This window comes from Piliocolobus tephrosceles, chromosome 16 (assembly GCF_002776525.5).
Source record: "Piliocolobus tephrosceles isolate RC106 chromosome 16, ASM277652v3, whole genome shotgun sequence".
NCBI classification, from domain to species: Eukaryota; Metazoa; Chordata; class Mammalia; order Primates; family Cercopithecidae; genus Piliocolobus; species Piliocolobus tephrosceles.
The window spans coordinates 3864373-3880720 of NC_045449.1; the positions used below are offsets into that span (position 1 = coordinate 3864373).

The 16348-nt window shown below is 44.0% G+C and overlaps 1 protein-coding gene across 3 annotated transcripts in view; it reads right to left on the reverse strand.

Moving 5' to 3' along the window:
* The window catches only part of ZZEF1 (zinc finger ZZ-type and EF-hand domain containing 1), a 141711-nt gene that overhangs the window by 69805 nt on the left and 55558 nt on the right, over positions 1-16348 (reverse strand). For all 3 annotated transcript variants that reach the window (XM_026449094.1, XM_026449095.1, XM_026449096.1), the window contains exons 13-24: positions 15122-15337; positions 13941-14041; positions 13018-13187; positions 12238-12371; positions 8714-8784; positions 7652-7766; positions 4172-4331; positions 3155-3276; positions 2925-3047; positions 1546-1712; positions 1380-1461; positions 435-636 (exon numbers count right to left, since the gene is read on the reverse strand). In XM_026449094.1, coding sequence (XP_026304879.1) covers positions 435-636; positions 1380-1461; positions 1546-1712; positions 2925-3047; positions 3155-3276; positions 4172-4331; positions 7652-7766; positions 8714-8784; positions 12238-12371; positions 13018-13187; positions 13941-14041; positions 15122-15337 — 1663 coding nt within the window. The remainder of the gene's footprint in view (positions 1-434; positions 637-1379; positions 1462-1545; positions 1713-2924; positions 3048-3154; positions 3277-4171; positions 4332-7651; positions 7767-8713; positions 8785-12237; positions 12372-13017; positions 13188-13940; positions 14042-15121; positions 15338-16348) is intronic.

A 16348-nucleotide genomic window follows, 5' to 3' on the forward strand; every position in this document is an offset into this window, starting at 1 on the left:
CGCATGAGCGACCTTGCTCAGCCCTGAATGAGTCACTTTAAAACAAAATTCATATTCACGTATCTACATATATTTACATAAATATTCACATATTTAAAGGATATGCAATCAACTTATTCTATATTCCTGCCTTCTGGTTGGACTACACCTACACCTACTTACAAAAAAATGACAATGTTGCCAAATAAAAGCTGTTACCCTCCACAGACAGAGAATCCATGGCATCCCTCACTCTATGTTCCAAAGTCTAAGGCAAAAAGCTTCATGACAATGGTGTCGAGTGGATACTTTATTCTTTTGGTATAAAGGAAACTGAAAGGGAATATTATTAACCCCTTGCCATTAAGTGGAGATGACCTACAAGAGGGCAAGCACGCAACTTGTACTTCACCACGGTTGCAAGGAGAAGGGAAGGAACGGGAATGTGGACTTACGATGCACAGACTTGAGTGCCATGCACTGGGAAGCTAGGCGTCCCATCAGCCGGGAGACAAGGAGTTGTAAATCCAGCCCCCAAGACACAGCAACATCGGGCAGGCCGTAGGCAGTGACGGTGAATTTGTAGCCCCATTCATTGTGACTGCTGTCAGAGTGAAAGAGGAACTGCAACCGAGGACCAGCCTTGAAGGTCACTTTCTAGGGACAAATAGAAATCATGTGGTCAGACAGATTAGAGGAGGAGTGTTTCAGAAATAAGCATGTTCTTCATGACTAGAAACATCTCAATTTAAAATTGATCTCTATTTCCACACGTCCAAAATGACTAATGGAGAAATGTACAAAGGGGTGACGGAAACAGAAAATTCATAGCCGCACCCCATGAAGAAGAAGAGTTGGCAGAACACTGCTGCTCAGCTTTTTACACCTGGGGTGACCATCTGTCCACTACCTACTCAGCCAGTGGTCACATTTGCATGCCTCTGCTCCTGCCAAGACCACTGACCACGGAGAGAGGGTCAACAGTCTGAGGCAGCACTAAACCTCCAGCCCAAGAGCTCAAGCAGCTCTAACTGTGAGGCAGACTCTTGGCTTCCATCACAAGGTCTGGGCCATCCTCCTAGACCCACCAGCTCGTCCCGTTAAGGACGAAAGCTCTTCATTTACTCTAGGCAACGCTGTCTGCTGCAACTACTCAACTCTGCCACTGCAGTGCCAAAGCAGCTATAAACGATAAATAGGCATTGCTGTGCCCCAAAACAATGTTTACACAACAGGTGACAGATTATAGTTGGTCAAACTCTGATACAAATCCTTCCTTTCACAAAAGTGTAACATAAATGCCTCCCTTCAAAGACTTTACCTCTACTGCCCCTTGAAGGCCGACAAGAGGAAAAGCGTTGGTGCAGAAGTAGGTACCTCTTTCTGGGACTCTCACTCACCTTGGGCCATTTTTCAGTGCCAACTTTTGTGTCATAGCGTGTTTTCCGACCTCTAGCGTCGGTAAATTCCAGATAATCATACCTGCGAAGGCATAACCTCTATTAGCTTCCTTCTCTCACTGTTGACCTATTATCGCTTAGGGGTAACAGAACATAGAGGTCTTACCTTTTTTCAGTTTCACACCTGTCATCGAATTCCACCTCAAAATAGGTTGCCCCTGGGCTAACAAAGACAGATGCCTCATGGCAATTATTTTCATAGTTGTGGGCAGATTCCTTAGTCCACGTATGTAACACCACAGGCTGTTCCTGTTGCCAGGTCTCAACATCCAGCTATGGTAACAAATGAGCCGGGGGGAGAAAAGGTTCTATCACTCGACACCTATCCACACGCAGCAGACTGTTTCTCCATCAGTGCTCCAGGCAGATGGGCTTTGACGGCCCTGCACAAACCAGCACACAGGCTCGAAGACACACCTGAGATTCCCATCTTCACAGACAGATCAACATACATTCATCACACAGCAAAGCAGATGTGCTTTTATTACACTACAAAAACTCTGTGACCAGCTTTTCCCTTTTAACTATGACAGAACTACTTCTTACAAATCATTACCAGTGTGAACTCCCAGTGGAAAAAGTACTGAATGAGTAAAGACCTCACATTCTTACTTGGGACACTGGCAAGTCTGGATCCACTCTCCCTTCTTCTCCTACCCTCCTTCTTTTTTTTTTTTTTTTTGGGGGGGGGGGGGGGGGGGGGTCTTTGCTTTTTTACCTGTTAAATATAAATGCCTTTTCTACTGCCACAAAGTTGTTATGAAGCTCACACAAGACAGGGATTAAACGTTAAGTATGCAAAATTAAGGGAGAAATGTCTTCTAAAGACAAAACCTTCTAATTTGCCTTTCAACATACATTTTCTCGGCCGGGCGCGGTGGCTCACGCCTGTAATCCCAGCACTTTGGGAGGCTGAGGTGGGTGGATCACAAGGTCAGGAGATCGAGACCATCCTGGTTAACAAGGTGAAACCCCATCTTTACTAAAAATACAAAAAAAATTAGCCGGGCGAGGTGGCGGGCGCCTGTAGTCCCAGCTACTCAAGAGCCTGAGGCAGGAGAATGGCGTGAACCCGGGAGGCGGAGCTTGCAGTGAACCGAGATTGCGCCACTGCATTCCAGAATGGGCGATAGAGCGAGACTCCATCTCAAATAAATAAATAAATAAATAAAAAACAACATACATTTTCTCTTCTAGACTTCAAGTTTTTCATTCACTTAAATGGTTTTCATGTAACTTCATAAACTATAAAATGATGAGATTCATCTCTACAGCTTTTCATCTGTGTCTCCTTTCTAATGGTGACCAGGCCACATCAACTTGGACTGGTATTTACCCTTGTTGGCAAGACCGCTGATAAAATCAAGGGAGCCTTCTAGAAGCTGCTCAGCTGTGCCTATCTATAGTCCGCCATCCACTTCACTAAGTGTGTCCCATCACTCCTGAGAGCAAACACAGGGCGGCTCAAGTGCCAACTCGAGTTACCTTCCTCAGTCCTCCTTCGGGGCCACTACAGAGCTTCTTCAGGAGTTCTGTGAGGACACTGAACTCTCGCAAGAGCACGCAGTGTGGGATGTCTAAAGTGCAGAAGTCCAGCAGGAAGATAACCTAATGGAAGATGGATAAGCGCTCAGCGTCCTCCTTAGGCTGGGCCTGGGGATGAAGATCCCCAACCCCTTTCCGGTTCACTACAAATAGCTGCCAGTTTTTCTTACCAGTTGACGAGCTGCCATTGAAAACACTGAATTACATAATCTTTCTACTATAGTTTTTCCACTATATTGTGACAAAAGGGATTCCAAAATCACTCTCATGCTCGCCAGAAACTGCCCCACATCTGCCAAAACAAAGAAAATAATTAATATTTTATGCAGTAGAAATATCACATGCTTAGTTATCACCACGAACAAGAATAAAGAGGACTACAGAAGCCGTGGAGGGGATTCCACAGCAAAGATCACGAGGCCACACAGTGTCATCCTAATGCATTCTTCTGGGAGGAAGAAGCAGTGTGAATTTCAGTAAAAGACTACTGTTAAAGGGATTTTTTTTTGGTCTTTTGATGAAGTGGAGGAGCACTCGTAGAAGTGAAATCACATGCCTGACTAACCCAGCTGTCAGCCCTGCCTTTTCCTTCTGTTTACAATGAGCCCGTGCATTAGGTGGACCAATCTAACAGGCCAAGCTCTAGGTGGCAGGGCCCAATATAAGTGTTCTTGTCACAGTTGCTAGGACCAAGTTTGATGGTACTAAATTTTCCATGTATAATTTGTCAGCACCTGTTGGGTTTCATATAACTTTCTGTGAGTTTACAGAACAGGAATCTAATTATTCTCGGTAATCAGCAAAGGTCACAGCAATGCTCATACACCTTAGATTTTTAAAATTCAAGACTTTCATTTTTAGATGACTGATTAAAACAGGGATAGACTCTCCCGAAGAATGAGACGTCTCGTAAGAGTGCTATATGATTGCAAAACCAGTGTTTAGGCTGTGAAATGATCTAATTCTACAATAAAAATACTTAGGCATACCACGCTCAGAGAGGAAACTCTGGACAAAAAGACATGCTGCTGAATTTTATTTTAATTAGTCCAAACCAGTCCAAGAATCTGAATTGTGATGAAGAAAACCATATGCACACTCAATGCATGAGTTACTAAAGAAGAGAACATACTCAGAGTCAAAACCCAAACGCCATCTGTTTTCATGGATTTCATATTGAAACTCACATTTTTCAATAAGGTCCACGGCAAGATCTTTGGCTCCAGAATCCGAGCTCTTCAGCTGCAGGTAGCACCAGGATAGCAGGCTGCCTTGGACGGACCAGAACAGGGAGAAGAGCACAGAGCCAACCTCCCCTGGGGCCCCACTGAGCATTAACAGCTCGCACTACAAGGGAGGAGACAAACAGAAAGTGTTCATGACAAAGCCATTCACAGAGCATAGCCAAGGGCATCCCCTAAAGCAGCAGCTGTCACCAGCAAAAACAAACTATAGCTATGAAAACAGTCACGACACAGCTTTCAACCCAGCAGTGACCAAGAAAGATGGAATTACGAAATTACTCCCCTCTTTCCCTGCAGCTTTTCGGAACCTTTACAAAGGTTTTTTATTCCATGTGACATCTCCTTCTGCCACCTCAGGAACCTTACCCCACTGGGTATCTTTCTCTTACATCTTAAAATCTCCTTTCTCTGGCTCCTTCCCTCAAGCCTTCAGTTAAACCGCTCCCACCTTAAAAAAATAATTATTCCTGCCTCTATGGCTCTCTAACCATCACCTTTGTTCTCAAAAGTTTCTTTGAAGGGTTATCTGACCTCCAGACACGGAAGACTGTACACTATATGATTCCATTAGAGGTAAAACCCAGGCGATACAGATGCGCTGTGTAGGAGTAAGTAGAAAGAAGAACAAGGAAACGGTGAACACAAACTTCAGGCTGATGGTCACGTCTGGCAAGGGAAGCGAGTGAGCCATGAAAAGGTATGTGGATGGAGGGAAATGGACTCAGAGATACTGGGAATGTCTAGTCTTTGAAAAAGACCCTTGCTGCATTGTTACAACTACCTGATTATATATTTGCTCCTCAAGACTGTGCTTTTTTTTACATCACTGTATCCCGTTCCTAGCACAGGGCCTAGCACACAGCAGGCATTCAGTGGTTATTTGTTGAATTTGACAGATTCATGAGAAAAATTTCAGACTAGGTACATTTCTGATGACCTTTAATTTTTTTTCCTAATTGAACCTTAACTCTTTAGTATAACTATAAATGTCTTTTACTGAAAGATAATTCAGGGAAACACATTAATAGCTGCATCTCTAGCAAGGAGGTTCAATGATATCTGTAACTTCTTTTGTACCACAGGTAAGTGAAAGAGAAGAAAAGGCACACATCTGATCTCCAAATGGTATACAATTATGCGAAATTCTCTTGGGCGAATGCTATCTCATTTCTCCACATACATCTTAAAATAAATCTGGCCTATCTTACCTAGTGGAAAGAGGACAAGGCTCTGAGTCAAACAGCCCCAGTTTCAGTCCTGACTCTAGCACCTACCCACTCCTCACACGCGGGGCAGAATCGATGCCTATGAGAACCAGGGGAGAACACTGAAGGTTTCTGCCCAGCGGCACTGATGATGTAACTACAGAAGACAGACTACTGAGGGGGAGAACTTAGTTCAGGCTTCAGGGATCTGAGAAACAGGTAGAATTGGACGAGCTCCAGAAGAAAGGGAAGGTATGGGAAATGCAGAAATAAGGACGGAGATTAGAATGAGCCATGGCTAACTAGGGCCGAGAACACATACTGATGAGCTGTAGACTGAAGCGGGTTTTTTAAGGAAGACTCAGAGATGGGCAGAAGAGTCTGGAAATAAGCCAGAAAGCAGAAGTAACAGAAAATTAATGTGACAGCAAAAAGCAGAGCAGTTTTTGATTAAAAACAAAGTTGAGGCTTATGAAGTCAATGTGACCCTAGATCTAAATTAATACTAGATCTAAACCGTGGTCAGTGGGAGAGCAACCTTGGCACATGATAACCTACAAGCAACCTACAACCGCTCTGAGGTCCCCATCAGTGAATTGCGGGGGGGGATACCTGCTGATGGACCAGCACTCCAGGCAGCTGGGAATGAATGAAATCATGGCTCTAACAGCAACTCAAAACAGTAAGGCACCCGCAAAAATGTGAGAGATTTAAAGACACCAAGTTCAGTCAAAAGATACAAGTTATCAGCCACAAAAGAAAAGCCACCTTGAAGTCCACATCATTAGACACCTCAAGGATGTGGTTTGGGCTGGTGTGTGACAGAATCTCCTCCAACTCTCTGCTTCCCACATTTAGCCCAGTGAGGTAGTTCTTGGTCTCCCAGTGTGGGGGTGCTATCACTTTAGCATCTCTCGGTGTGCTTAGAAAAATGCAGGTTCTTATGCTCTATCCCTAGAGATTTTGAATCAGCAGTTTAGGGTGGGATCTAGAAATCTTTTTTCTGTCAAATATCCCAAGTGACTGATCCATCTGGAGCATAAACTACATTTTAAGAAAGAAAATCCCTTATATTTTAAAAAAAAGCAAATTAAAAAAACCATTAACACAGAAAAAAGATAATATACTTTCAGATTTGATTAGTCTACGAAATTGCTAAGAAATCTGAATTTCTTTTTTTTTTTTTTTTTTTTTTTTTTTTTTTGGGGAGACAGAGTTTCGCTCTTGATGCCCAGGCTGGAGTGCAATGGTGTGATCTAGGCTCACCACAACCTCCACCTACCAGGTTCAAGCAGTTCTCCTGCCTAAGCCTCCTGAGTAGCTGGGATTACAGGCATGAGCCACCATGCCCAGCTAATTTTATATTTTTAGAAAGGGAACTAATTTGTAATTAATTAAATTAGCCCAGCTAATTTTGTATTTTTGTATTTCTCCATGTTGGTCAGGCTGGTCTTGAACTCCTGACCTCAGGTGATCAGCCCGCCTTGGCTTCCCAAAGTGCTGGGATTACAGGCGTGAGACACTGTGACCGGCCCTGAATTTATTTTTTAAAGTCCAAGTAGTCTTCCTGAAAATTCACACCACTGACACATAACTATGTGTTGGGCTCACTGACAACCACTACAAGGGGACTTGATACAAATCCATTCCTCTTTTTCCACAGTAAGCATTATCGAGCACTTCTGTGTTTTTATTGTTTGCTGACTACCAAGAACCCTAACACGCCTCACTTGTTTGCAAGGGCTGGCTGGGAAACCTTTGTGATCATTTGTAAGGGTCAAGTAACAAAGTATATTCATGCCAGGCACAGTGGCTCACACCTGTAATCTCAGCACTTTGGGAGGCCGAAGTGGGAGGATTTCTTGATCCCAGGAGTCCAAGACCAGCCTGGGCAACACAGAGAGACCTCGTCTCTACAAATAATTTAACAATTAGCTGGGCATGGTGGCGTGTGCCTGTGGTCCCAGCTACTTGGGAGACTGAGGTGGGAGGATCGCTTGGGCCTGGGAAGTGGAAGCTGCAGTGAGCTGTGATTGTGCCACGGCACCCCAGCCTGGGTGAGAGAGCAAGACCCTATCTCAAAACAATACCACCAACAGGAAAAACCACAACAATGTACATTCATACTACAAAGAGGCAAAGGCGGACACAAGAACTGCCACATCACATGCCCCCACAAGCACGAGACAAAGAAAACAGCGAGACAGCCATCGGATACCTCTCGAGCAGCAACACACAGGAGGGTGTCCATGACCGCCAGGACTTCACTGATGTTCATCTTGGCCAGCTCGTTCTTCTCAGGTAAAAGCAGGAGGCCGCCTGGATCCTTGTCACTGAAACGATACAAATGAGTCCTGACACCTGGCTTCAGGAGAAAGATTTTTATACTGTCTTAAAAGTTTCCAAAACAGAGCGCAGAAAGGTTTCAGTGTCAGTTCCATGGGACGGGAGGAGTTTGGGTCGGGAATACAGGCCGCGGACCCAGCTGGGGCTGTGCCGCTGTCCGTCCACACGTGCTTCCAGTAGCACAGACTCACAAACCCTCCAGTCCTGGAAGAGATCCTGAGGCAGAAGGCTGATGAATAAATCACCTTGGCCACCAATATGAAATACAGCTCATCTCACGACTGCTAGCTTGAAAGTCCTGGCTAAACGTTCCTTGTGTCTTCAAACGTTTTCACAGGACAGCCCCAGGCCCTTTCAGCATCCTTCCCACTTGATTCCGAGCACATTTTAAACAGACAGTCCTCTAAGTCTGGCATCCATACCAGGTATAGTCTGACTTGCAGGCAGTCGCTCAGGATACTAGTTCCCTTCCTCCTTCAAGAGTCGATACCTCTAGTAATGAAGCCTACAGGCCCATTTAGCTTCTCTGGTAGCTGCAACAGGCAAAAATCTCAAAGCCCTCCCCTCCCAGCACACTTCCTTCTGCAAACTATCACTCTGGGCTGCTGTAGCTGGTTTTAACGTAGACACGAATACAGGACCCTACATTCCTTTGGCTTCAGTTTTTGTTGTTAAACATCACTTGGAAACTGAAGTGTTCAAAAAGACCCTCAATGGGCTCAATTTGAAATTGTCTTAAAATCGAAGGGAACTGGATTGGGCTGTCAACAAGATTATTATTTTACCACTATTTGGGTCACCCACAGAAACTCGGCTTTCTAACTGGGTGGAAGGAAGTACTACTTCGAAGGCACATAAAAGGAAGGGTGAGCTCAAGAAAACAACTTTGCAAAGATTTGAGTTATCTGACAATTAAAAAGAACAACCAACTTACCTAAAATACGTGCACAGTGAACGGAAAGTGAGCTGCAGAGACTGCTTGTGCTCCTGCTCGGTGACATTCTTCTAGAAAACCAGAAAGTGTACGTTCAGAAAGTCTAGTCCATGACATTCCAGAGACCTACAGCAGCAATGAAACATCACCACCCCACTGTTCCCAAGTATGAGGAATACCAGGCCAGCAGACTACCTCACAGCACCCCACTAAAACCTGCTCAAGTGCTAAGATGGAGCAGAACCAACCATCTAAACACAAGGTGGTAGGTGCACTTGGTTCACTGCCAAAGTCAACAGGAGGTTCAAGATTCCTGCTTAGGGAAACGACCTCAAAAAGAAATACACTTTTTTTTTTTTGGAGACAGAATTTCGCTCTTGTTGCCCAGGCTGGAGTGCAGTGGCGTGATCTCAGCTCACTACAACTTCTGCGTTCCGGCTTCAAGCAATCCTCCTGCCTCCCAAGCATCTAGGATTACAGGAGCCCACTACCACGCCTGGCTAATTTTTGTATTTTCAGTAGAGATGGGGTTTCACTATGTGGGCCAGGCTGGTCTCGAACTCCTGACCTCAGGTGATCTACCCACCTCTGCCTCCCAAAGTGCTGGGATTACAGGCGTGAGCCACCGCGCCTGGCTGATAGATACTTTTTGCCATTGGACATGCCATCCCAAGAGCAATCACATCTCTTAAGGGTATGGTATCAGAAGATATTGAGGAAGTGCCTGATGGAAAGAGAATTACTTAGCACTATATAAAAGGTTGGCAGTGCTATTTAACTTCTCAGCATGAGAAGACACCAATGTCATTCAAAAAGTCATATGTCCTGTTTCTATTTTCTGCGTAGGACACATGCTAGGAAATTACTCATTTGCTCAGCTACCTGGTAAATTCTTGCACCAAACAAGCAGGATAGAGACCCACCCACAGTCCAGTGGGTCAGGTCAGCTGATGCTGTCAAAGGTTATGCAACTCACAATGTGAGAAGTGATTCCTCAAGCTGATATGTAAATTTTATATATAGCTGGAATTACACAAACAAATATACTCCCTCTTCTCTGAAACCTTCCTCAATTACTTAGCCTCAACATGATTCTCCTCTTGCATATGGAATCAGTTTTTCCTTGCGGCAGGTGTCCCCAGTTCGACTGCAGCCCTTTGCCATCAGGGACCACATTTTATGCTGCTTTTGTCCCTTATTTCTTTGCTTTTTTTTTTTTTTTTTTTTGAGACGGAATCTCACTCTGTTGCCCAGGCTGAAGTGCAGTGGTGCAATCTCGGCTCACCACAACCTCCGCTTCCTGGGTTCAAGCGATTCTCCTGCCTCAGCCTCCCGAGCAGCTAGGACTACAGGCGTGTGCCACCTCGCCCAGCTTCCATCCCTTATTTCTATAGGCCTTTGTGCATCCCACAGACCACTTTTCTTATGTTTGCTCATTGGTTGCTGCACTAGAAATGCCTTTTTAAAATGCTGTATCTAGTTTCCTTTGTAAAATTCTTTTAAATAATTATATTAGTTGCTTGACTACACAGACAAGAAGTAATCTATACTCATATCAAAACAAATAAATATTTTATTCTTTCTATTAACACTTCTTTCTCTTGTCCTATAGCACTAGCTAGGCCCTCAAAGAGAAGCAATGAGAGTGAGCATCCTTGTCTTATTCAATAAGCATTCCTTATTGAAAGGAATGCTTCTAGTGATCCACCATCAAATACATTGCTTATGTAGGTTTTGGATACATGCCCTCTACCAGATTAAAGGAGTTTCCTTCTATTTTGAGTTTGCTAATGAAACCATATTGTTTCCGTTTTAATCATCAGAATTTAATCTTATTAAAAAATGTTTGGGCCGGGCACTGTGGCTCATGCCTGTAATCCCAGCACTTTGGGAGGCCGAAGCAGGTGGATCACAAGGTCAGGAGTTCAAGACCAGTCTGGCCAAGATGGTGAAACCCCGTCTCTACTAAAAATACGAAAAATTAGCTGGGCGCGGTGGCAGGCGCCTGTAATCCTAGCTACTTGGGAGGCTGAGGCAGGAGAATTGCTTGAACTTGGAGGGCGAAGCTTGCAGTGAGCTGAGATCGCGCTACTGCACTCCAGCCTGGGCGACAGAGTAAGACTCCGTCTCAAAAAAAAAAAAATTTTTTTTTCTGCATTCAGTGGTATGTTTTTTTTCCTCTCTGATTTCATTTACAGATTTTCTACTGCTGAACCATCACTGTATTTCCAGCATAAATCCAACTTGGCCATAATTTTGTTTATATGTTGTTGGACTGGTAAATTAATATTTCATTGGGGTTCCTGTAATTTTGCTTTCTCGTACACATTTCTCTATTTTATCCCCTTGATATACTTACATTTCCCTACGTTTTACCATCATTGTAACACAGGAACCTCTGAAGTTCCCCTACCTAGGTGTTTTTGATATGGCCTAGAGAGAAAAATGTTTGTTTTGTTTTACATTTTTTTCATGTATCATACTTATTTTCATATAGAAATACTTCCTACAGAATTAAAACCCTGGATCTTTGTATAGGATATTCCATTTGGTAACACAGTGCTTATAGATACTAAAGGCATTTTTCACTTCGAGTACTAATGTCTGAGGAACACGAAGAAGTGGTCTAGGAGAGTGACAAGAACCATCTAAGGAAAAATACTTGGTGATACTGGCCAGGCGAGTGGCTCACGCCTGTAATCCCAGCACTTTGGGAGGCTGAGGTGGGTGGATCGCTTGAGCCTTGGGCTTCAAGACCAGCCTGGGCAACATGGCAAAACCCATCTCTACAAAAAATACAAAAATTAGCCAGGCGCTGTGGCATGCACCGGTAGTCCCAGCTACTTGGGAGGCTGAGGTGGGAGGATTGCTTGAGTTCGAGAGGTAGAGAACACAGTAAGCTGCGATTGCACCACCGCACTCCAGCCTGAGCAACAGAACAAGAACCTATCTAAAAAACAAACACACAAAAAAACTTGGTGGTACTAGTTTTACAGATATATACTGAAGTATTTATGAATAAAATGTCAGGAAGTTACTTTGAAATAATAATGGCCAGTGGGGAAAGGAGGAAAGCAGGGATGAGATAAAACAAGATAAAACTGTAGATAAAACAAGATTAGCGAGAGTTTATGACTGTTGAAGCTAGGTGACAGGTACATCTGGGGGACAGGGGTATTCACTATGCTATTTAGTTGGCTTTGGTATTTGTTTTGAATTTGCCTATAATACAAAGTTAAAATGTTGAAAAGAAAGGATGGTTGTAGGCAAGTCACAAAGATGAAGGAGACTACACTGTCACTTTGTGAGACATCAGATCATGAAACACAGATTGGGAATATGTGTCATCCGACTCTGAGTAGAGTGCCATGTCCTTAGATATCTGTCCCACACAAAGCTCTGCATAGAATATTAATAAACATCTGGGACGTTGCAACAGACAATATATTCAGCGATAACAAAGCCTAGCAAATTTCATCCTCACAGACTTCAGAAATTGAATCCAGACTTTTAGTAATAATTACCATCATGGTGAAGAGATGGTTCCGTCGGGTCTGTCGATTAGGAAAGAAGATGGCAGCCCCATTGAGAAGGGTATTCCTGACTTCTTGTTTTAGTATCTCCATGGGCACAGAGTCTCCATCCACCCTGTCTACCACTGATAAAATGAACAATGGCATCAGCTTTCGTATATTCCATCTATTCACTTATACATCTGCTATAACTAGCCTATAAATTCACTACTCTCCATTTTGTACTGAATACCGAGTGAAGAAGTATTTCTGTACAGGCCAGGTGGTATAAAAAATTGCTTTTTATTTGCTTACATTTAACTAAAACAAAGACTGTATGTATCAGTTTTTACGTCATTAGTTCCCTGTCCTTTTAAGACACAAGTTGGCAAAGCCTTAAGTGCAACTTCAGATGGCCACGTGTTTCACTCCCCCTCAATCTATCAGTCTCATCTCAGTGACTTAGTTGAGGTTAAGGCTCAATAGTACGACAGTAATGACTCTCAACATAACACAGCCATAGATCTGAAACCAGGAGGAAGAGAAGTCCGTTGAGGAAGGAATAAATCCTGAACTCAAACTAGTAACTCAGCATCAGAGGAAACACTCGTTTCCCACAGCAGCCATCCCTTTCTGGGGGATTCCCACAGCAGCCATCCCTCTTTGGGGGACTCCCACAGTAGCAATCCCTTTCTGGCTCGCATCCTCAAAGGACACCCCTCTTCTCTATAGCAAGAGGCCCTCCAGGCTACCCACACAGGGTTGCATTAAAGAAAAAACCCAAATCCCTACCATCACACAAGTGTGTGTAGAGCTCCTTGGCAGCCTCTACTCCTTTAGGGCTCTGGATTGGAGGCTTCTCCTCCTCAGAAGCAGCCAGTACATCTCCCTGCAGTACAGAGAAGCAGCTCTGGAGGAGCTGCAGAAGCAGGGTTTGGGCAGCGATGCATTCTTCCCTCGGGCTACGGAGACACAAAAAACACCAGAGAGCAAAAGGGCAAGTTGCATTTACTCTCCAAAGCCATACAGCTGTACACAAAGGACTTTCCTCTGGGCATCAGGCTTGGTGAAAATAATGCCAACTGAGAGGAAGAAGGGTGGACCAGAAAGAACACTGTACTAGACATCTGGAAACAGATCCCATCTGACTCTGCCCACTGTGGGGAAGAAAGTTCATTTCTTTTTTTTCTTTTTTTTTTGAGACCGAGTCTCGCTCTGTCTCCCAGGCTGAGATCGTGCAGTGGCGATCTCAGCTCACCGTAACTCAGCCTCCCAGGTTCAAGTGATTCTTCTGCCTCGGCCTCCCAAGTAGCTGGGACTACAGGTGCCCACTACCACGCCCGGCTATTTTTTGTATTTTTAGTAGAGATGGAGTTTCAGCATATTGGCCAGGCTGGTCTCGAACTCCTGACCTTGTGATCCACCCACCTCGGCCTCCCAAAGTGCTGGGATTACAGGCGTGAGCTACCGAGCCCGGCCAGGAAGTTCATTTCTGATCCTACTTTTTCATCTGTAAAATGAGGACAGTGCTGTAATACTTGACCTGCTTACTACTGCCTAAATATTTTACAGAAATCTGAGGTGTTATTTTCAATAACCATATCTTTTAAATCGAACCATAAACACTGGCAGGAAGTAAAAAAAAAATCATCCACTTAGTAGTAAAACTCAGTGTTTTCAGTTTGATTATTACCTTATAACAAATTCTGACCTACTTTTGCTTTAATTTACTGTAAAAATTCCAGAAGATCTGCAAATCAAGACCTGCGAAGTCCAGAAAAGATTTGTATTTTAAGCCACTTTCCTTCTGCTGCACCTAAAAATAAAGATCAGAATAAATAAAATTGAAAAATGCATTTAGAGAAATACTGTAATGCCTCATTTACTTCTCGTTGTAAAGGGATGCGGAGGCTCTACATGAGTGAGACTTTCCTTACTCTTTACTATGAAAAGGTTTGCCAACAACTATTTTTGGTTTGAAACTTTCTAAAATATATGTGTGTATGTGCGTATGTATGTAAGTGTATATAGATACACAACCACCCCCCCCCCACACACACACACGTATCCATGAACACTCCTGACTTCCTAACCCAGCACATAAGCCAATCTTTCCTGGATGATTACTGTCCAGGACTGTACGGCAATATACTGATGCCCTCCCCATGGTGGGCTGAAAGCTATCAACCCTTCGGTAAGCATGTCTGTTATTTCCAGGCATCTCCTTCTCATTTGCTCTTTTCTACTGTGATAGGAGGTCTGAATAACAAAGACCAAACAAACCGTATATGAACTGAGTCACCAGCCTCTGAATGTGCCCTGAAGCAGAATGGGGATCAAGAGCGGACACTGCTGTACACTACACAAGCGAGGGCCCCCTCCACTGAACTCCCGAGGCTATGGTGATGGCTTTAAGAATCTTCCTTTGAGTGAGTTGTCACTGTGTTATATTACTGACTTTAAGAGTCAGTATCAAAAAAAGTCAGAAGTCAAAAAATCATTTTTGATTCGAAATCCTGCCATTATTTTCGTATTTTCAGTAAATAATGAGAATTCACCTAGACTTCAGTTATAATTCTTCTAGGACTTAAAGAAGATGCAAACCCCATGAACTTGTTCTGTTTGTTTCCCCATGGCAGCCACTGCCAGGGCTCTTGAAGATGTGTCTGTAGGTCTACTCTGGGAGAAGCCACACTGATGGCCACAGGCCACTTCACTGACTCATGCCATGAGTGCCAACAGCTCACTTTCCTCAGCTTTTAACGTCCCTGCAGCAGTACAACGTCTGTCCTATTGGCTTCCACAGGGCCAGGTTTTATCAGCTGGTGTTCGTTTCTCTGAATACCATCATCCACTTTTCCTAAAGGAATGCAGTCTAACACCGAGGAAGCCCTACCAGGTCATGGGCGAGCTGCTGGGTAAACTGAAGGGTCCTGAGGAGCAGCGTGGCCCCACACACACTCTCCTCTGTGTCCTTTCGGCAGTGCGCACAGGTGACGCTCTGTTCTGCTTCTGCTCTTGCAGGCCGGAGGTACCCACTGATGCTCAAGCCTTGCACTCCCAAGCGCTCTGCTGACTCCTGACGGGTGCAGAGGAACTTCACCATCAGATACTGGACAGGACAAGAGAGATTTCAAAAGAAGAACTCAGAATCCCTGAATACTGATGAAGAGGGAAAAAGGCCTTTCCGGGAAGGTCTTCCTACGATTTTTCTAATTTATTAGGAAACACTGCGCTCAGCACTAAGGACACAAAATCTAAGTCCAGCATTTACAGTACGCAGAAAAAAAAGACAATACAAATGTTGAATAAAGTCACGATTGGGTAGATTACAGTAAGGAAAATTGCATCATTACTCCCTCTTAGAGGCAAAAACAGGAAGAGAGGATGAATAAAAGTACGTTTGCTCTGTGGCAGTCATTTTGAAACAGAAATCAGATATATGATGATGACAATCAATGCCCTCCACCTCAAAGCCCCCAAATGATGCATGCAACTGCTCTGCTAGAAACCCAGGAAAACAGTCCTGCCTACTCAAATCTACGGCCATTTTCCAAACCCAACTTTCATGCAAACTACCTGCTTCTTACAGTGAGAGCTCGTTGTTAAGGGCCTTTCAGAACACACTACTCAACTGCATAAATATTTACCAAGCACCTACTATTACGTGCCCTTAAGAGAGTTCCTAATTCTCTTATTCAAGCCTGAGATTTACATCCAAGGTTTAGAAAAAAATTAAGTAGCCAAATAATGACTGGTCCTTTCTACAGCAACACATCTCTCTTGAGTTGATGTCTGTGTTCTCACTATTCTCTCAGCCCAAAATGCCCTCCTCCACACGTTGTAGCCTGGCTGAAGATGACAACTTAATCAGTCTCCGACATCTGGCATCACACCACCACTCCTGAGAAGCTTTCGAGTTAAATATTTTTCCCCTGGGTGCCAAGAGCCCTCTGTTTCTCCCTTTATCATAGCTCGTGGCGCACTGTCTTACACATCTGTCTCTCCAATACAGTATGAACTCCCTGAAGCTAGATTCGCCTCTGGGGTTCCAGCATTGGCACAGGGCTGATACACAATCACCGCTCAAAAAACACAGAACAAAAGCAGGGGAGTAGGCAAA